This window comes from Hippocampus comes, unplaced genomic scaffold (assembly GCF_001891065.2).
Source record: "Hippocampus comes isolate QL1 unplaced genomic scaffold, H_comes_QL1_v1.1 scaffold85, whole genome shotgun sequence".
NCBI lineage: Eukaryota > Metazoa > Chordata > Actinopteri > Syngnathiformes > Syngnathidae > Hippocampus > Hippocampus comes.
In genome coordinates this window covers 3,378,223-3,400,133 of record NW_017805540.1, presented here as the reverse complement: position 1 = coordinate 3,400,133, position 21,911 = coordinate 3,378,223, and the positions used below count along the sequence as shown (strand labels likewise).

General features: G+C 43.3%; 2 protein-coding genes across 3 annotated transcripts in view; one reads left to right on the top strand and one right to left on the bottom strand.

Moving 5' to 3' along the window:
• Positions 1-615: 615 nt before the first annotated feature.
• rb1cc1 (RB1-inducible coiled-coil 1) lies at positions 616-17,090 on the bottom strand. Of its 2 annotated transcripts, none has more exons than XM_019879100.1 (23): positions 16,720-17,090; positions 14,939-15,062; positions 14,723-14,849; positions 13,179-13,349; positions 11,822-12,024; positions 10,656-11,061; positions 10,393-10,563; positions 10,031-10,215; positions 9,752-9,938; positions 9,591-9,672; positions 9,452-9,516; positions 9,262-9,365; positions 9,042-9,168; positions 5,926-7,805; positions 5,628-5,808; positions 3,634-3,742; positions 3,301-3,556; positions 3,134-3,185; positions 2,786-2,833; positions 2,490-2,548; positions 2,265-2,392; positions 2,106-2,176; positions 616-1,881 (listed from the first exon to the last, which is right to left on the bottom strand). In XM_019879100.1, exons 2-23 carry the CDS (start codon positions 15,007-15,009, stop codon positions 1,855-1,857), a joined length of 4,710 nt encoding a protein of 1,569 aa, XP_019734659.1. In that variant the 5' UTR covers positions 15,010-15,062; positions 16,720-17,090; the 3' UTR covers positions 616-1,854. The 2 variants fall into 2 exon arrangements, with proteins under 2 accessions (XP_019734659.1, XP_019734658.1); XM_019879099.1 differs by having other exon boundaries at positions 616-1,562; positions 16,720-17,089.
• A 3,706-nt stretch (positions 17,091-20,796) lies between these two features.
• Positions 20,797-21,911, top strand: part of agap3 (ArfGAP with GTPase domain, ankyrin repeat and PH domain 3) — a 172,964-nt gene continuing 171,849 nt past the window's right edge. The window contains exons 1-2 of the mRNA XM_019879020.1: positions 20,797-21,267; positions 21,406-21,718. Of these exons, the coding sequence (XP_019734579.1) occupies positions 21,163-21,267; positions 21,406-21,718 (418 nt within the window). The 5' untranslated portion in view covers positions 20,797-21,162. The remainder of the gene's footprint in view (positions 21,268-21,405; positions 21,719-21,911) is intronic.

Sequence of the window (21,911 nt, the reverse complement as noted above, 5' to 3'; positions counted from 1 at the left end):
AAGGCAAAAAAGTAAGCTTAAGATAAGAAAACCTTTATTTGTCCCACAATGTAGAAATTCCAATCTACAGCAGCAAAATGTAAGGGGGGGGGGGGGGCGAAAAGAAAAACAAAGTATTGCATGCATAAAAATAAATGTTTCAGAAAAAGAACTGCACACAGTACAGAATGCAATATAAAATATAGATATCAGCATATATGCGACTGCATATATGCTGCATAAGGTGGCTGTGCTATTTATAATGTATGGATGGGGTGAGTCCAGGTTTTCAAGTTTAATGGTGCAACAATGTGATAAAAATGAAATGAATGAAATACTGCTCAGCTAACTTCAGCTCAAGGCAGTGTATTTAGGTTTTGTGTACGTAAAATTGCCATCATTTTGGAATAAGCCAACTTTACTTTTATAAAAGCCGAGCAAGTGATGCAGCAGCAGATTGAGAATAATAATTAAAACGAACAACAACAGCCTTTATCCCCTAAATCTGCAAAGTGAAATGCAGTGTGTAAAAGGTTGTGTGGGTGTATCACAAATTCCAAGCGCAGTCAATTTGGAAGATGTGAAGTGCAATAAATTGGGATCTCACTGCATACAAAAAAGGGAAGGCAGTGAAAGTGTATTTCGGATCCATCCTTTATTGTTTCACAACTCTCTTCTGTTGCAATACAGTCATTTGCTTATTACACGTGAGATCTGATGGTCAATGTACAATGTGGTCTCATCATGAAACACCGTCACACAGAGCTCCTTTCTACATTTTCTGCCGGAAAGCTTGCGCGTGATTATTGACGTAATAATCACCACGGCTGCTCCGTTGCCCACAGCCCCTCCCAAAATCTTTTTTTTTTTTACACTTGTTTGTTTTTCAAAGTGCATTTTCAGGATTGCAAAGGTGATTTGTTTGCCCCCCCCCGCGACTCAGCACGGCCATAATAATATACATGTCAGTATTCACAAAAGGGCCTGACTGCTTTGCTGTGAGGAACACTACATTTTCCCACTACGACACTTATTTGGATAAGTCAAATCAAAGAAAACATATCAAGATGCATGCCATGAACATTCCTCCATAAACATGAATAATCATAACAAGTGTAGCCTCTATATTTTTTTTTCTTCATTTAATTATTTTGATAATGACAAAGATATTTCCCACAAATGAGAACTAATGCTGTTTACATTTTGTTCTGTTTTTACACACAGGTCATATGGCTTAATGCCACATTGAATAGGGCAACACCCTAACTATTCATGTTAATAGCATTTGGTCCACAAAACCAAACGGAGCTTAAATAAAGTTTGATTGATTTGTTTGAGGAAAAAAAAAAGGGTAGCAGGTGAGTGTTTTCAACTTATAAATTGCATGATGCTGCCCTATAGTTTTCCTTGTATATCTTTTTTTCCTCCAAAGTTCTTTCAAGTGAAATGTTATGTCTTGGGGTGAGGGTAGGAAGAGATGATTTCTACATTTTATGACTTGGTTTTTATACTCTTCTGTTCCACGGAACAGCTTTGACTCTGTAGAATTTGGTTCCGAGAGGAACCTTGAACCTGTTCTGGGCCTGTTAAGAGAACACAGGAAAAGCTTTTGTGAGGTCCAACGCTCCAAAAAAGACGGCTGCTGTGTTCGACATCATCCACTCCTTTCCTACTCCCTTAAGTCCAGACTATTATTTTATTCACAGTGGACTATCATTCGTGATGCATAACTACATCGGATGTATCGACTCACCTTCAGATGCTTTACCTTCTGCCGTAAATATGAGCAAACAAAAAACGTATCATTTTAAAACTGACTGCATTTCATGGAAAATCATTTCCATTTTTATTGATGTCCATCCGCGTTGGGTATTTTCACACCCCAACTGATGAAAGAATACCCTGGAAATGGAAAATCATTTTTCTGTATTGGCACAACGCAGCATGGGATTTCGATTCTCAAATGAATATCGTTGCTCACCACTTTCCAAGGCAAGAACACGTTTGAATGGCACAAAAAAAAATCACTATGGTGAATAGGGAGTGATAGGGAGTGATTCCGAACACAGCGAACAAAAGAGAATTTCTCACTTCAAAACAGAGCTTGTTATAGTCTTACTAAATACCTTTTTAGCCTGGCAATACTCCTTCTCCATCACCTTTCCGAGCACCCACGGCCGCCTTGATGTCCCCGAGGCTACACCAGCACAACATAGGAACTTGTTTAGCACAATCATTCATTAAAAAAAAATCAAATAAACTGTAATTACTGCTTTCACTCTAACCCGGTTTGAGGTCCAGCGCAGTAAGTGATTCCGAGTGCAGGAAGTAGAGTGTCGGGCCGACGGTGAACAGCACGTAGTTGTCGTGCCTTTCATCCAGGATGATTAGAACCAAATCGCCGACCTGGAAGCTGAGGCGAGAAAACACGAAAAGTCATTAAGACAATTATAGAACTGAGTGCACAAATCCCATGCGTTCGGTGATAGTGTCGACTTGTGTTCACTCACTCTCTGATGGCGATTTTGTCGGAATGCCGCGAGGACACAGAAGACATGCTTTGAGACATCTAAAAATAAATAAAATTAGGCAAATAAATAAACAGAACAATGTCACTTGTGCAAAAGGCACTAAAACTGTATATTTGTCTGATTGTTGGTGTTTTTGCCTGTCTGCAGCCTACATCGTACACATCGTTTAGTTCCACTCCAGGCTACAAATTGTCTGTGGGTTCATCAGAATTCTACTCTTTGATGCTACTGCCATCTAACGGAAGGTTTGAGTAGAGCAGCAATGGTGGACTGACCAGTCTTTGGCTGAGGCGCTTGTTCTCTTCCTCCTTCATGTGCAAAGTCTGAAACAAATCATTGATGACACTTGATTAGACCACACAAATAACAGTTCTCTTTCGTCTCCTTTCCACGGAGCAGCACAGTTTGGGTTCAGTGATACGGGAAGCTTTTTGCAGTTCCATCATCACAAGTTCAATGGGGTACCACCTATGAACCTCGTAATTTTCCGTAATACTATTTATGGAGAAAAACGGCAAGAAACATGGATAAAGGGAAACTAGATCCGGATGTGCTGTTTATCACACTGAATTGAAGTGAACCCTCTGGTGGAAGTTTTGCGAATGCAAAGTGTGTGTAAGTACCCGCTCAAGTAAGAGTATCCTCTGCTTTTCCTCTGACATGACGATGTTCTCACTGCAGAAGCAAAAAAGAAAAGGAGAGCCGTGAAGCTATGCAAATGTAATTCTTCTTAATGCAACATTCAATGATCGTAAAATCAGTTTGGTTCGTATTCCAATATGATACTTACTGGACTGTTACCATGCTGGCCTCCACTGCTGAGTCGACATGCTCGTCGTCCCTCAAGGTGGCCACAGAGGCTAGTCTGTCGGTGTCGGCCAGGAGCTCGGATGAACACGCTCCGGCGACCTCAAGCGCGGAGGCGTGGGTGGTGAAGATGGCCGAGGAGACCAGGGCGGTGCTGCGCAAGCGGTTCAGCTCCTCTTCCATGTGCTTCTTCTCCTGCATCACGCTGGCTCGGTCCTCAGAGAGTGTCTCTATCAGAGCTACGAGCACCAACAATGAAGACGGACGTCATCTGGCGCTTTTCACGGGAATACGAAAGGACATGCGAGGCACTCACCTTTGTCCTTTTCCTGCTGTTGGGTGACATTCTGCAGCTTCTCCGTGAGGTCACTGATAATCTGCTCCTTCTTCAGCCTCTCACGAGTCAGAACAGTGTTGAAGTTTGTCTAAAGAAAGACACCCACACTTAACTCGTTCAATCCCAGCCATTTTCACTGGTGCAACGCCCTCAATCCCAGCGTTTTACTGGATTTTGACTGATCTTGCAAGGCCCACAGAATATTTGGTTCTAATGCTATATAAACATGGAGCCTACCAAAATAAAGTTTGGACTCTCTTCTTTCAGCAGAAAAAAAAATTGTTTTTATCTTTTTCCATTCTTCAGCAATCGGCATTACAAAATGGCTAAATTTCGTGGAAATGGCGATTCCTGGGCAAAAAACGGAGAAAAAGAGCTTTTTGTAAAAGCATGCGTTTCAATCACGTGAGGCACCACTGCCACCTACTGGTCGCTTTTTTACATGATTTACAATGCAAACGTCTTATTCTCATTCTAATTGCATCAGACCCTCCTCCTCTCTATGACGCAAAAAGAAGACTTAGACGTACAAGTGCGTCCTTGGTAGGCGGGGCCTAACTTATTGTGGTGGAGGGGTTTGTGTGTCCAAATGAGCCGAGGAGCTAAATTGTCTGGGGCTTTAAGCCCCTGGCAGGGTCACCCATGGCAAACAGGTCCCATGTGAGGACCAGACCAAGTGGTGGCTCAGAGACCCCCTTATGATGAAAAAGAAAAATGGATCCAGTTTTCCCCTGCCTGGATGCGGGTCACTGGGGCCTCCCACTGGAGCAAGGCCTGGAGGTGGGGCTTGAAAGTGAGCGTCTGGTGGCCGGGCCTGCACCCATGGGGCTCGGCCGGGCTCAGCCTGAAAGGAGAACTTGGGCCCCGCTTCCCATGGGCTCACCACCTGACCCCAAAGGGGTCGGTCGGGTGAGGAGTGAGCTGGGCAGCGACCAAAGGCTGTACACCCTCGGCAGGATATCCGAGGGTGCGTGGGAGTTCGCGCAACCCATCTGCAGGTGATTTGTGGACTTGGAAAATGGTAAATGGGCCGTTGCTCTTGATGACACATCATCAGGAGGAACTGGGAATTCATTATCTTGCTCAATGACACTTCAACAAGGTTGCAATGGCCAGGGATTGAACCCCCAACCTCTGGGTTGGGAGACGACGGCTCTACTATTGAGCCAGGCCCTCGTCTTCTTGGAAAAGGCGTTCGACCGTGTACCCTGGGGTATCTTGTGGAGGGTGTGTGCCAGCCGCCTCGCTGCCCATCTTTAAAACCCGACTCAAAACTCACTTGTATTCTTCGGCATTTGACTCAGCATGATTCAGATTTGTTCTTGGTTTTGCTGTTTGGTGCTTTCTACCGTCTTTGTTAGCGATTTGTTGCTTTACTGTTGTATGTTAGTTGTTCCATGTACAGCACTTTGTGTGCAGCGATGGCTGTTTGAAAGTGCTCTATAAATACAGTTGAGTTGAGTTGAGGAGTACGGGATATCTGACGCCCAAATACGGGCAGTTCAATCCTTGCATCACCGGAGTTTGGATTGCCTTTGCCGGCACTAAGTCGGATTCACTATGTCAAGACTTGGCACATTAGAAGGCACTGATGTAGTAAATGATTTTGTTTTTAGTTACACAGCCCCCATCTGAATTCATGCAGTGCTCCAAAACCCATTTTTTATTTGCATACTATTCCCACACCAAAATATGATTGCTTGTCTGACATATTATCCAAAACTTGGGATTGTTCTGCTGAAGTTGTAAGATGTGTTCAATTAACAAACGACTGTGACACACATGTATACATTTCCATGTCCTTTGTGGGAGAAAAGTTGCATCTCCAAACCTTTTCGAAAAACTTCCATTTTGAGATTTGCCTTGAAAGAAAAAAACTGAAGTAAAATCCCACATAACAAATTACTTGACAGTATAACGTCAGGTCGAGGGATGGATCTTTGTTCTATAAACAGAACGAGGCAAACAATAACCTGTTGTTCTGCTATCAGGGAGGTCTTGAGGTTCTGGATCTCCTCATTTTTCTTCCTCTCCAGGAGCTCCAGCTGGGTCTGCAGGGAGGCCCTCTCCTGCTGCAGGCGCTCCTGCAGGGCTGAGTCCAGAGAGAGAGGTGCATCTGTGCGGCTCTCGGCGCAAAGGGGTAGCCCTGCGTCACTGAAAAGCACAACGTGCAATTTTATATTGGCAAAGAACTTGCGTAGACGACAAAGTTCCTTTAGTGTCAGATTTGAAACGTTCGAGAGTTTGTGGTGAGTTGGTCAAAACATTTACCTCGATAACGACGGCCTGTTTTGAAGCTCATCTTCAAGTTGTCGTATCCTGTCAGACAGTCTCTTTTCTGTCTCCTCATTTTTCAACTGCAACACTTTCAACGTTTCGTCTGAGGCTTCCTCCTCTAGTCTTTTACATAAAAGCTGGTTTTCGGCCTGCAAATTACTGATCAGAGTTTTCAACTCGAGCTCCAGTTCCTGGAAATTCCTAAACTGCAGCTCCTTTTTTTCATTGGCAGCAGACACCTGCTGGTCCAACTCTTGTTTGAGGTTCTTCAGTTGCTCTGCGTGGCTCCTGTCAGTCTCCTGGGCCTGCTGCTGCAGGGATGATATTTCGCTTCGCAACAGGGCCATTTCCTTCTCATGTCTGTCGACCAGCTCCGAGATGCAGTGGTCCTTCTCAATCTTCAAGAGGCTCTTCAGCTCGGCTCGGTCCATCTCGTACTCCTCATTTTTCACCTGAAGTTCTTGTTTGGTCTTTGCGAGCTCTTCGGTGAGTACTTGCGTCTCGGCTGCTACCTGGGAGCTCACTGCCTCGGCCTGCTGCATCTTGGTCTCCTCTAGGAGGACCCTTGCCTCCTCTACTTCTGTTTCTTTTAGGGCCAACTCCATTTCCACCTTGCAACGCAGTTCTGAAAGCTCAGCATAGCGAGCCTCAAGCTCTTTTATTTGGAGGTCCTTCTCTTGTACAGCACTGTTATGGTGTTCTATTGCATCCTTTAGCTTAGTCATGTTTTCAGCAGCAATGTGTTCCAAAGCCTTCTGATGGTCTTTGGAGAGGTGGCCCAGTTCTGCTCTATGTTCCACCTTCAGTCGGTCCTCAAGCTCCTTCAAATGCGCCTGCGCCTCAGCCTCCAGTTCCTGCCTAATCTTCTGCTGGCCACGTTCGATCTCAAAATGCAGATTCTCCAGCTGACTTTTCAGAGAGTCTCTGCTAGCCAAGACGTTCTGGAGCTCTGTTTCTCCAACGCTCACCAGCTGCTCAGACTTCTTGAGTTTCTCTTTCAGGTTGCTCTCCGTTTCGAGCCAAAGCGCCTTGTCGCCCTCCAGCTGGGTGAGTTCTTTTTCTTTGCGCTCCATCAGTCCCTCCAGCTCCAGCATGGCACGCTGCACATCTCGCACGATATTCTGGTTGACTTGGTTGTCCTCGGTGAGCGAGCGGACCTGCTTCTCATATGCTTGCCGAAGGGTCACAATTTCGCTCTGATGCTGCTCTTTCAGCTCCAGTTCAAGCGCCCGGCAGATGTTGTCCACCATGTCGCGAACCTCTGAGCTCACACTCCTCAGGGCAAAGCCAAAGTCGTTTTGCTCTTTCGAGACCTGACTTCGCAGGCGACACAAGTCGTCCTTCACACATCTCAGGTTGGAGTGGGACTCCTCAGCCGCTAGTCGATAGTTGTAAATAGCTTGGTGGAGCACAGCGATTCTCGAGTTCTCCCTCTCCAGGATCGTGGTGTCCTGCATGCGCTTGTTGTCAATGGCGTTGATGACAGAAGAATACAAAGACTCCACCATCATTTCGGGGCTGGTCGGGTCACTGATGGGGTTCGGGGAAGTCAGGTTCTCCTCAATCACAAATTCGTTGACGGCGGACATAAAGTCGGACTCGGGGCTCTCTGCCAGTGAATCCAGGTCGAGGGACCCGGGTTGCAAGACGCCTTCCATGTTGGGATGGCTGATGGTTTCGAAGTCAAATGTCTGTGCGTCGATGCTGTCTGGAGAAAGGTCCTCTAAAGGGGCGGGAATGTTGAGTGGATGAGAGCTGGCTCCTTGAAGGCTGAGGGAGGCGGGAGCTTTGGAGGCCGCGGCCAGCCCAGGTGGGCTTTCTGCGGACTGAGGCGTTAATGCGGTTGACCTGTGCATGCTCTGGCTAAAAGACACCTTGAAAGACAAAACAGTGAAGACAAATCTGGTTATTTACATCGGGATTAATTGAGTTACTTCAAAAATATCTGAAAGTTATATCTTTTGATAAGGTACAGTGGTCCCTTCATTTGTCGAAGGGAACCTGCGATAGGTGAAATCCGCAAAGCATCTCACCATTAACATTTTCTCTTTTGTTTAAACACGCTCAAAGTTCAAAACTTTGCGAGAAAAATAAACACACAGTAATATTATTATTGTTGTATTTATTACTTATTTATTTGATATTATTTTAAACCTCCTGTTACATTGTGGGTGAAATTGACCCATTTAGAAAATAAAGGGAAGAAAAAAGGATTATGCTTCGTCTGCTGCCTGTGTTTTTCATTTTTGTTTTTAATATTATTTTTTTTTAATGATTAAACATTGGAGCAGGTTATACTGCCCCATGAACATTTTTAAGAAATGAACACAACAGGAGTGTGAAGAGCCAAACATCCATTGAAGAAATAAAAGTTTAAACATTTTCTGACAAATAATGATGACATTTTTGGGAAATAAATTAAATTTTAATGAACAACATATGAGGTTGGAAACCTAAATTATTAATTGTGACTGGCGCATACTTCACGGTTCCTCTGACCTTGGCATGGCATGGCACGGAGGACATGTATTCAAATTGGTCTACGCTACTTTAACCAATCTGGAGGCAGATTACAATGCAGGAGGGCTTTGTAATGACTCCATGAAGCTATGCCATTATCTCCCAACTTTATGTTATTTGGTGAAATGCTTCAAAGAGAAGTTATCCCTTTATTTGTATAAATAAAGGAAACTATGATTAATTTTTGCTGGAGGTCCAGATGTGTTGTGATGAACAACAAACAACTACTCGGCATCGGCCATCTTTGTTGTTTCCATTCGCCTCGAACGATTTGAGGTCGGAACTGGGACAATCTGAGTGGGATAAATCCGACTTCCCACCTTTCTCGAACGCAGCACAAGAAACATATTGGACCGTAAGTGACTAATGGACCATATTTTGCCCAGCCCTCGTGTCGATGGACGAATGGACAAAAAACATAAGACATCCCGCAGACTGTTTTCCCAGAAAGAGCTGAAGCGCCATATATTCACTTCCTACAAGTGTCCAAATAAATCTGCCAATGTGATGCATTTCATTTATCGTTCTCGTTATGGTTAGACAACTTTCCATGTTGAATAATGTCCAGTAGACCAAATCTGAAAGATTACCCTCTGTTCACTCAGCAGGTTAGTAATAGTTTCAGACATATCGTCCAAACTCTGTGTAGCTTGAACCAGACGAGTGAGCTTCTGCACGTGCTGATTCAAGGGATCAAAGTCGCACATCGTCGGGACCCTACCGAGACAAAGAATGAATTTTATGGATTTCAGAATTGAGTACAATTTTTGCAATTGCATTTTCATCCACACGTCTCCGGTAAAGGCTTACATGAGGAAAGGCTGCACCTCCACAGGACAGCACGATTTCAAGTACTCCAAGTCATTGACGGAGATGTCTGGAAGTTCATCGTCAAATCTTCGTGGTTTGCTTGTCTGCAAACAATTGAGAAGCAGAGTGAATGAAAATGATTCATAATATCAGGGTAAAATGCAATTATTCAAGAAACATAACGCCTTACACAAAATGAGGTCGGAGGCCATGCGTCAAGCCCTCGAAACAAACGATTTCTGAGGAAGGACTTTCCTGAAAAAACAGTTCAAGGGATGATCTCGTGTGCTGTCAACAAGTAATCTGACAACCGATTTGCTTGCCCTTACTGAAGAGTTTCCCAAAGTTCTCCCTTTTGAACTTCTCTGCTTCGTACAGTTGCTTGCCATCTTTAACAAGTGCGTAGGCCCACTAGGAAAAGAAATACTATTCCCAGTTTGTGTAATCACACCCAACACACAGAAATAATGCAGTAGGCAAGACTACGGACCTCTCTGTAGTGTCGCATAAACATTCTCCTCCGGACAACTTCCACCACCGCCAAGCAGTACATCTGGGGCACTGTACTCAGGGCTTCGACCACGCGCACCCTCTCCAGGAGCTCAGTGAGGAGTCGGAACAAAGCTTGAAGTTTCTCACCATCCTGGTCTGCGTGGAGCATCACGTAGCAGCACCATCTGTTGCAAAGATTCAGATGACAGGTTGAGAAAATGAGCAGGAAGCAGCCACCCGCAACGCGGAATCTAAGAGAAAGCATGAGGGAAATTACTTGAGTCGGACTTGAAGGTTGTTTGCAAGCTCCTGTTTGGCAGTGGTGCACTTCTTTTTGATGTCCAGCAGCTTCCTGTGGTTGTTCAACATGATCATCAGCTGGTTGGTGTGACTTAGACACAAGTCTGGCAGAACAGATGTGTCCTTCAGGTTTTCAGCCCGCTTCTGATTGGCTAAAAATCCCTGGAAGACAATGCATACAAACGTCAATAAATATGATACACTATCTGACAAAGTACTGGAGCGGTTTGACTAATACCCTTCTAGCGGCAACGTTTAGTTGTTTGACTTGGAAAGATGAACAGATCAACCGTTGTGCTGTTTGGCAGTCGATTTTCGGTATTTATCCACTTTACACACCTGAGCAAGTTCTTTTTGTTCATTGACCAGCTTCTTGCAGCTCGCAATCATCTGGTCGAGAGCGTACAACCGGTCCTCCAGCCCCTTGATGGCTTTCATATTTTGATTATCCAACTTGGCGATGGTGTCGCGACAGTCTGCGAGGAAAGGTTGGATGATCCGCGGGTCAAGCTGTCAAAACAAGAATTACAGGATAGATGTATTTTTTTTTAGCCATCACAGATTTATAATGACTTTTTCAAAAAGAATAATCAGTGGCTCACCCTGTTGATGGAATCAAAGCATTTCCTAACAACAGACTCCACGTCATTAGGCCGATCTTGCACATTGATCCAGTCCAAAAGCGTGACATTGAATTGGGGCAGGTTTCCGGGTTTGGGGATGTGTTCATCCTGCAGCGCGGCTCTGAGCTCCACGTTGTCCATCATCTGACTCATGTCTCGCTCACCAGTACCTTCGCTCTTGGCCATCTCAGTAGATCCTGGTACCTTGTGGCCCCGCTGTGCATCTGGGGCACATAGCACTGAGTCACTGGATTTTTCTTCTTCCGTCTCATCGGAATCTTTCTCTGGGGTGGAGGCAGACTTCTTCATGTGCTCTCGATGACTTTGTCTTGTCAAACATTCCAGCAGAGGTATCCTAGCCATCACAGAGACTGCTGTCCCCAGCCTGTTGACAATTAAGGCACAGAAGTTTACCAATGACGGCAAAGACTAAACGAAAGAGCACAGACACATCTCTCTGTCCTTGCTGAGTACAATATGCTATAGAAACAATATAGGATTTCATTTATTTCACCAGTTCATTTCTGTTCAGAGTAAAACTCACACTCATATTTACAGAACCATTAAACACATGGGAGAATACTTGTCAGATGTCCAGTGCCTACATAATCTCAGTTGTCTGATGTCTTGAGATGATGAACTTTTGGCTTTCGGTAGGTTAAAGATGAAATCGTCAAAATTGTAAAATGAAGTAATCTTCATTTGTAGTGAAGCTATACATTTGTTTCACTTTTTAAATGAAACTGGTACATGCATGAAGGTATTCTATTTCATGGAGCTTCACCTGTTTGTATACATCAATACTGAAGAACTGAGTGTACACCACAAAGTCAGTTGTGTTTGTTCTTAATGTGAAGAGTGTAATCTACCAGACACACGTCGTTACCACCCCCATGCATCAAAGTTGTTTTAAGGTAGTGCAGTTAACTTCTTTTTACACTTGTATGACAGTAAACATAAATACAGCTAAGTAAAGTTTGCCCATGCATTGCGTTACACCACATCAAAGAGTGCCTCGTTTTAGGTTTGTTATGCAGCGGTTTAACTAAAAGCCTGCTAAATGTGGTGCTAACAAATGCAAAACAGAATTCCCATAACATACACAGTACTGCAAAAATACTGCGTTTGATTTGAGCGACACTTACTTTGTGAGCTTAAACTTAATTTCCTCCAAATCGTGCTGGTACGTTGAGTATGCAGTGTCAAATTTTACTAGTAGCTTCTGATAGGACAGCGTGCAGTCATCCAGGTTGGCCATGATGGCGGCCCAGCCTTGGTGCTGGAGGTGTTCGTCATGAACCAAACGTTCACAGAACGAACTAAGCTTGTTGGCAACTTCAAACATTTCCTGCGCGGCAAGCAGAACACATTATATCAGTCAAATGACAGGTCAAAGCTGCAGCATATTTATTATTTGAAAACCAAAATGCATGGTTGGAGTAGCCCACAACGTATCTCATGGCACAGTCCCACTTTTGTAAATATTCAAGTACAGGTACCATCGAATTAAGTTGTTTAACAGAGGCGTCGGGTTACAATAATAAGGTTTTGCGTTTTGCCGCTAATACAATACATCCTAATTTAGATTGCGCTTTCACAACAGCTGCAGCTGTAACAAAGCACTTTACAAAACAGTTAACATAAACACAGACAGTCGTGCAATCTTAATCACTTTTCCCTCTTTGTTGTTTGAAGCAGTTCTCGATGGAAGACGAGAGAAGCAAAGTGTCCTTTCACCAGTGGATCAGCGACGTCATGCTCAAAATGTGCACACGTCGGCTACAAGCTAAGTTTGAAAGTAAACAAGAAGCTGCAGCGTCCATTGATGAAAAAAAGAGATTGGTTCACTTCTCCTAAAATGCTCAAGAGAATTGAACCAATCTTTCTGTATGTCTGTTTTTCACAAATCGACAGACTATTGGCTGTTGGAGGACTGCAGTTGCTTGTTTACTTGCAAACGCAGCCTGTAGTGAGTGACGTCAAGCACGCTGTGATGGCAACATCGATGATTGCAGTGCCCTCATTCTGGTCAAAGAAGACTACAGATTATCTTATTTCCATGCTTGACACAGGTGGTGTATGTTTCGCTTTTTTATTCCCATCTGTATCTCTACTTCTACATTATTCATGCTAGCCACTTGATACCTTTTTGACTTCTAAATGTAAATTAGGATCAGGACCCGGACTTTGACTAAAATGATGTATTAATGATTCAGCGTTTGGTGAGGATGAAGCTACATGTTCAATTTGATCAAAATCTATTCAAATCCTTTGGTGAATTAACAAGAAATGCCCAATTTGGCACAAGTTGAGATCTCAAGTACTGTTGTGAACAAAGATAAGATAACCTTTATTTGTCCCACACTGGGGAAAAAAACAATGTGCGCATGCTATTTGCAAGACAACAAAGTGTTGAGATGTGTTGAAGAGGGGGGGACCAAACAAAACAACAACAATAATGTCTCGCTAGCATTGTTCAAGAAGCGTTTGACAGTCAATTACCAGAGCAAGTTGTGTTCGAGAGGCAACGGTGTGAAAGACGGCTGGCATCAGTAGCGACTCTTCCACCTTCACCTGAATCTCGCTCTCAATGGAGAAGGTGGTTTTGGGAATGGTTGGATCCCGGTCGGACAAGATCATCTCCTTGTTGAAAAGGAATATGGGGTTTGTTTCCTGGAGGCAAATAGCGACAAATTGTGAATCAACATAATGTATGAGACCGTGTGAATTCTGATGAACACGAGGTACTCTGAAAGTGGGTCGTGAATTCTCTTCTTGCAATGTGAAAACATTAGGGCAAAGATGGACTGATTTCAGGCTTTCTAATAGGTGGAATTGCACACGACTTTTTACAATTCCAAACTGAATCCATTTCAAAACTATTTGGGGGAAAAATACACCTCTGCAGTGGGACAAAACTGTAAAAGTCTACCCACAACCATGTATGACTTTACGAGACAGAGACCTCATTAAATGGCTCTTTAAGGATTTTTAATTTGATTTATTTTTATGTTTTTGCTTTTTCTTCTTCATTTTGTGACGCCAACAGAGACGAGGTACCATCAGTGGCCAAGGAAGATGTGTTTGCGTTATGTTTAGTCTTGATGTGAAGAGTCAGCTCTCAGCCCTGTGCACGCCTCTGTAGGTACGTCAAAGTTAATGGTTAGAGCAATTGTTTTTTTTTTTTTTTTTTTAACGTTTTATTATATGGTGGTTAACTGTCCATCATAAATAATCAAACATTAAGTAGTTTTACTTTATTTTAATCAATTACAGAGTGGTTATTTTACACACTGGCATTGACAATATCACTTAAAATTGTCTGTGCCGATCAAGGTTTTTTGATGGTGACAATCTGATTTGAGAGTGGGTGAACTCAATATCAATTATTTTCTATTGAAGTCGATGAACTCAATATCAATTATTTTCGACGACAATTTTTGTTTCTGTTTGTTCTACTTTTGTTAAATTGCACCATTGTGGTTTAGCCAGCGCATATTTTAAAATTACAAATATTCGGAGTTCAACCAATTTGTCAACTTTACTAAGTTTTTACTAGCTTGAAGTTGGTTAATTGCTAATCATGTGTTTGGACATCTAACAAGACGGCACAGAGTGCAAAAATAAGATGGTTACGAATGAGAGGAAGGGTTAGTCTCACGACCTTCAGCTCTTCCGATCAGCACTAGTCTTAAAATATGAATATCAAATGCACCACGGGTCTGCAGAGAGAAACGAGGGTAATAGCACAAAGTGAAGCTCCATCTTCGTTGCCAAAAGTTACCTGCTCCACTACCCCCGACAAAAGCACCCGATGGGAGATCACAAATTATTTCAGCCCTTCAACGACCATATTAAATGTATGGCAAAATATAAAGCAACATTCTGAGAAACGTGCATTATCAGGTACTAACACCATGTTGGTATAAATGTGTTTGGCCTTTTTTGTAATAGCTCCTTTGAGGTTTTTAGAATTCCACAGCAGGCTGGATCAAACTAGCATTGTCTTAACAGCTGGTGTGAAAATAAAATTGTTATACACTTACAGTGCCCGCACTGTAGCTGCAGACACGCCTCTCAGCATCCATGCATTCACCTCCATTGACAACAAGGACTTGATGTTGAAGTGCAATCTTATACTTCGCCTGGATGGCATGTTTAAGTTCCAGTACACTGAGAAAGGAAAGGGAAGAAAAGTTAGACCAATGTCAAAATGGCAGGTAGACTAGCGCATTGAGGCGATGAATGGCCGTTTCTCTTACGTTTGGACAGCAAGATCTGTGTCAAATGTCAGTGTGCTGCCATTATTAACCTGGAACACATACAACTTCATGTTGAATCCTCCGCTGGTCTCCGCACTTGTTCATTTAGTCTTCGAAGGCCACCCTGCAAAAAGCAAGCATACCAAATGAATCAAACCCTCCCAGCCATGTCAGTTTAAAGTTATTTTTTTCATGATCAAAGGGAATAACTCCGAATGTAACTATGTTGCTAAACGCTTTCATTGAGATTAAGAACTATGAAGAGGATGTATTATTCAAGACACCTCTGAGAAAACATATTTTTGTCCTATTTTAACCATAATCTCGCATGTTCTCAGTGCCTTTCAGGGCACCCCATTAAAAAACGTTACTAACATGACAACTGCATATACGAAAATCAACATCCTGGCACTGATCTCTTCTTTTTAGAAAAGTCATAAAAGCAACTGGAAAAGCAGTCTGTATAATTGTGCTACAAAAACACCAAAGACGTCTTTTATGTGAGATAATTCAGACATTCATCAAGGAGGAGACTCGGTGCTTGCGCCTTCTCGGCAGCATGGGTATACCAGCACTGTTTTTGATTGGGAGGAATGTCGGTGCCATTTGACTGTTATTGCTGGACAGCTCTGGGGTGCTTGTGTTTTTTTTTGCGCCTGTCATGGGCAGCATTTTACACAGCCCCGCTTTGTTCGGCGGAGAGATCGGTGCTGTTGGACGGTCTGTGGCTGGATGGATGCAAGGCTTGAGGAGCCGACGATGAGAAGAAAGGAGCGTCAGGGCAGAGCGCCAATGCAGATGTGGAACTGGTAGTCGCGGCTTGGAGTTGAAGCGGATTACGTGGGACAGGAGATGTGAGCCAATCTCTTTTTGTCAATGGACGCTACAGCTTCGTGTTTGCTTTCAAAACTTAGCTTGTAGCAGACGTGTGCATATTTTCAGCATGACGTCTCTGATCCACTGGTGAAAGGACACTTTGATCCTCTCCTCTTTCATCTATAACTGCTTCAAACAACAAAGTGTATGCAGGAAAAGTGACTAAGATTGCACGATTGTCTGTGTCTTCTGTGTTGTGTTATTTTGACTTCAAGATGGCGCCGCGAGAGTGGCTGCCTTTCCAGCAGCTCCTATATTTTGTTCTTCTACTTTTTCCTTCATATTTTTGCTGCTGTGAATTGGGAATTTCTCCTTTGCGAGACTAACAAAGGATTTCTTATCTTAAAGTTTAAACGCCAGTAGAAGTCACATTTGCACCCCAAGTAATAATGTTGCCTGGAATAACGCATGTCTATCAAAATAATGTCATTTTTTCCAAAGAAAAGTCAACTCCGACCAGGGGTTAAAGTTAAATATTTCCCTGCTCCTACAATGGCGACATTGGTAACACATTCAAATGTTAAGACATAGCACTACAAACAAATGAACAGCCATTAATCTCGAGGCCCTTCAGTTAGAAGGGTCACACAAGGGACAATGGATTGTCATGTATTTTTTTTCTTTGTGCTCGTGTCTGGCAATAGCCTGGCTTTAAATATATCTAAATTCTCCTTGATATCACTACTGTTCGTTTCCGTAACTGAAACGAATGGCATCTGTTAGCCAGTCTGTAATGTTACCATGCTAACTGCGCTAAGTGGCCATTAGCCAAACACAGCACTAGTCGATGAAAATGGAACTGACCTTTCACAACGAAACAAGCGGTTACTACCAATCGTATGTGCGCATTAGTATACTTATCACATTACACAATGAAATAAATGCCCCAATATGTCATGTCTTACCTTACTTCACCCGCATCTTCCGTTGTTGGTCTCCACCTTTACCTAAGGCGAGTGGGCTAGCTAACAAGCTAGCAAACGAGCTAGCTAGCTAAGCCAGGTTACTTTGGCAAACATAGAGCTAACCTAGCAACACTAGCTCGAAGACGCGGCTAGCCTCGGGTTAAAAACAGTCATGGTGTAGGAAAGTCATTGGTAGTAAACAGCATTGCCGTTTTAAATAGAGGTCTGGTGTTTCTAATGTCCAACCCAGGATGGTGTAACAAACAGGCATAGGCTTTATCTGTTTATAGCTGGGAGCTAACTACGCTAGCAGCCTTGCTCGCTCTGTTTTGTTGTTGTCATCTCCTGTGGGCGGTTCGTAAACGATTGGCTCTTTGGTTACGCGGGAGGGACAAGATTCCACATTACTTTTACAAGTGATCACAAATCAGCACTAAAACGGTGTGAAAGGGCAACATTTAAACATGTATTTCCAATAGAATATTGTTCGACGAAAGTAAAAATAAAATGTGGAGTGATTTCGTGGCTGATGATCGAACGTGATTTGGATTTTATATTTGTATTTATTTTTCATGAATTTAACATAATTTTTAAAATTACACCTTGATTACGATGGTCAGAAAGTCTGATTTTGACAGAAGTGGCCGTGAGCACATGACATCTTCATTGGTTGGTTGCAGGTGCATTGTGGGAAAATAAATGGGGGTGGGCTTTGAGTGTTTTGCTGCAACATGAGGATGGGTGTGGTTAATGGGGCCTGCAGTGACGTCAAATGAACGCGTATCTGCAGAAACGCAGTTATAAAATGTCTAAAAAAATAATTATGAAACAACTGTATTCATTTTTACACAAAATTCTATTCTTTTACTTTGAATTTTGGGATTTTTTTGCTGAAAACTGTGCTGTTAGATAGATAGATAGATAGATAGATAGATAGATAGATAGATAGATAGATAGATAGATAGATATAGACCCGGCAAAAAAGAATTAATAACAGTGAAAACAATTCATAACTATTTGTATTGTCATAATAGACACATATTAAGCGACCTTTGGTCCTTTAAAAAGCACGATTTAAAGCTAAACTAAACTATTATTGTTTACATTGCTTGGGGGGTTTCCAATCCGTTCAATCCTCACAAGGGTCGCGGGAGGGGGGAGGGGGGGCGGTGCTGGAGCCTATCCCAGCTGTCTACGGGCAGCTGGCGGGGGAACACCCTGAACCGGTTGCCAGCCAATCACAGGGCACACAGAGACAGCTGTCATTGCATGTTTTTGGAATATGGGAGGAAACTGGAGTACCCGGAGAAAAGCCACGCAGGCATGGGGAGAACATGCAAACTCCACACAGGAAGGCCGGAGCTGGAATCGAACCCGGCATCTCTGCACTAGGAGGTCGACACGCTAACCTGCCGTCAGATAACATATTATTTATTATTATCGTTATTAATAATAATGATAATAAGAATAATGCACCCTTATCAAGAAAATGACCGAAACAGATTGCAATATAGTCTAATTGGTTGTTGAAATGTCATACATTGCTGAGTATGCTTCTTGGAATAGTGTTCTTACCCGCCAATATCGTTCACAGCCATGTACAGTTTATTGTAATTTTATATTCGCTGAAGTCTTCAGCATATCTTGTCAGCCATTTGTCCCAAATAATGGTACCCTGCAGGCAACTCTATCACTGTTGCTTGGTTGCAAAGAATGGCTTGTGGTGGTTGTGCCAACAGGATCATATGTCGCATTCAGTCACAGAATTCTTGAGTGCATTATTTATTTACACCACGAACCACAAAACCTGATTTGACTACAAGTTACACAATAAATGGATCCATCCGTACATCCATGTAGCATTTGTCAGGGCACATAGAGACAAATACGCACTCATAAGTATGGACAAATGAGAGTATTTCTTAAATATAACATATATGTGTTTGGAATGTCGGAAGAAGCTGCAGAAATATGCATTATTGTGATGAAACAAAACATTTGCACCCCGAACACGTTTGTCGAACGTCCACATTTGGCCTGCAGAGGACAGCAAAGGGCTGAAGAAAAAAAATCCTAACAACCTGACGATTCACTGCGTTGCCCAAGTGTCGTACATAATAGCTTATCTATTTCTGAATTGCTTTTGTGTAATTCAATTACAGTTGTCCCAGGCTCATGTTGACGCGCCAGCAATCGTCAGCTGTTTTTGCAGTGTATGTTTACACCAACAGGTGTCTCAAGTCAAGACTGGTCTTAAAGGAACAAGTGGTTAAAAACAAAACAAAAAAAAACATTTAAAAGGATTCCCAGGTGTCATATACATATACATATGTATATGCTACCCTTCCGTCAAATTCTTCAGAACGACTGTGTTGGAAAGCATGGGTGTAGATATAATACATTTATCGTTGCCACCAAATGGCAACAGTTCAATGAAGGTGCTGTGTCACTCTCTAAAACAAATTAACAAACGAATTAACCTAAAAATCTCCTTCAACTAAACCAAAACAGTACTGCAGCAAATTCTTTTTGGCAACAAAGAAAAGAGGGTTGCTGTTAGGAAACACCAGTCACTGTCTTTATAAGCCAAAGACCAAGTCCGAAACCTTAGGGTGCTGTTTGATTTGGATCTGACTATCAGCAGTCATAATGATATATCAATCACTAAAAAAGTCTTTTACCATCTTAAAAACATATGCATCTTGAGAGGTTGCATGCTCCAAGCAGACCGTATCCACTGTTTTATCTCCAAGTAGACTTGATTATCATAATGGTCTTCTGACTGGACTCCAGCAAAAGAGCATCAAACAGCTGCCGCTCATTCACAACACTGCAGCTCGGACTCTGAACAGAACAAAGAGGTCAGATCCTATTCAGTCCTAAATGCTTTACACTGGCTCCCAGTCAGCTGTAGAATACATTCAAAAGTTATGCCACTCACACACCAATTTATCACACCACTTTATAAATCACTGAATGGCTTAGGCCCTGAATACATTAAAAGAATGCTAATTGAATACAAACCCAATAGAACAGGGGTGTCCAGACTCAATGTTCAGGATTGTTGTCTTGTTTCTTCAGAGCTTGCTGATGAGCCGGTCCTTTAAATCGGGTGTGTTTCGGCAGGGAGGGATGGAAAACAGGCAGGACATCAACCTTTGAGTTTGGACACCCCTGCAATAGAAAGTTCGGAAATCAGCGGGAAATTAATTGGTAGAGCCCAGAGTTCAAAAGCAAACTTGGTGAATAAGCATTTAGTTGTGATGCTGCATGCAAAACTGGAATAAGATCCCAACAGAACTGGAATTAGCTTTCAGTGAAAATGCGTTTAAATCCACGTTAAAAACTATGTTTTCCCATATTTTTCCACTTTTTTGAAAGCACTTCTATAATAATTTTTTTTGTGCAAAATCTTGTTCTTGCGCTATGCATTCTTTTAGTAATTTTAGTAAACCACTTTTAATTTTTTGGGGCTTTTAAATATCTTTAAGTCTTCTCTTTTTCACCCTTCTTTTTGTCTTTTGTTCGTCAATGCATTTGAATGTTAATGACAACATATAATTTTGTTCAAAATTGGTATTGCCTAATGACACAAAACATATAGCTACACACTGAGCAATTTATTGAAACAAGACTGTACGGTTAAAATACGCAAAAAATAATCCAAACCAAATTGAGGCGAGCGTGTTGGTTTGGCTCTCGGTAAGCCTTCCAGTTTTTTTCATGTTGCCCCTTTGCTAAATTAATTGCCCACCCCTGCTTTTGCGGTATTTCTTTGCATGAAATCTTGCCCCCCAAAAAAGCGCACCTTTTCAATTTGGGGGATTTTATTATGAAATCTAATGTCTGCTGTGCAGGCTCTTTATGTATTGTATTAAGAGTCAAACAATAAATAAATATATAACGATGAGGCAACGTGTTGTTGCAGTATGTGAATTAGCATTTTGCAGTAGATCTGCACTTACATAACCGCCAGGTAGGTTATCATGGTTGTTGCGACTTTCACCCCCGCCCCCTCGCCCCCTCCTCCTCTTCTCTTCTCCTCCTCCTCCAAACTCCCACCCACCCGAATCCAATCACACCCTCCCCCATCTCAAGTACAATTACGTGATGGCTGACGTTTGAGCATGCGGAGGAGGAAGCAGCAGCACTAGTTTGACCGGAGGAGGACGACTCAACATTAGCTTCTCAATTGAAGGCGACCATCGAAGGCAGCGGACCGGGGCGCCGCCGTGCACAAGCCGAGCCCATTGTCTCCTGCGTCGGCCCGAGCCAGCCAGCCAGCCCGGTGTAGCTCACCCCGGAGTCCAAAGTGCTAGGCGGCATTATTGGGGAAAGAAAACTCGGGGGCCAGAAAAGACGAAGAAGGGACTATGCGCCACGGCCAAGTTTGAATATGAGCAAGGAGCGTGGCGTTTTGTTGCAATCGGCGAGCAACTATTGATGCTTGTGACGCGACCGTTGCCAACGGCAGCAGCAGCAGCGGCGGCGGCAGCAGCAGCAGCACAATTCGCGCGGACTTCTTTTGTTCGTGAGCAGCATATTCTGGTGGGCACGTTTGTGTTGCTACCTTGCTAACAACAACAACAATAACAAACACTCAACAAAGTCTCAGTCCGACACGCACACGCGCGCAAAAAGATGAATTTCCAATCTAGCGCCCCTGTGTCTGGTATCTCGCCGCAGTCCCAGCCAGCTATGTCCACCCCGGGCACCGTCCCGGCCCCGGTACCCCAGTCCATCCCGTCGCAATTCGGATCCGGCTCTTCTGCGAGCTCCGGTGCCGGCCAGTTCGGCTCGGGCACGGTGTCCGGCCAAGCGGCGCAGTCCGGGTCCGCCGGCTCACAGTTCGTGTTGTCCAACTCGGCCGCCATCCGGGCGGAGATCCACCGTTTCGAGTCGGTCCACCCGAACATCTACGCCATCTACGACCTGATAGAACGCATCGACGACCTGGCCCTGCAGAACCAGATCCGAGAGCATGTGATCTCCATCGAAGGTGAGTGTGCTACTTTCACTTCTGGGGGGGTGGAGGTGGCTTATAGCCTCATTCATTCAAGGGAGGCAACAAACATTGGGCCCACGACCGCAGTGTTTCCGAATCTTTATTGAGCCAAGGTGCATATTTTACATCGGAAAACATCTCACGTCACACTCCTCAACAAAAATGACACAAAAAGTAGACATGCATG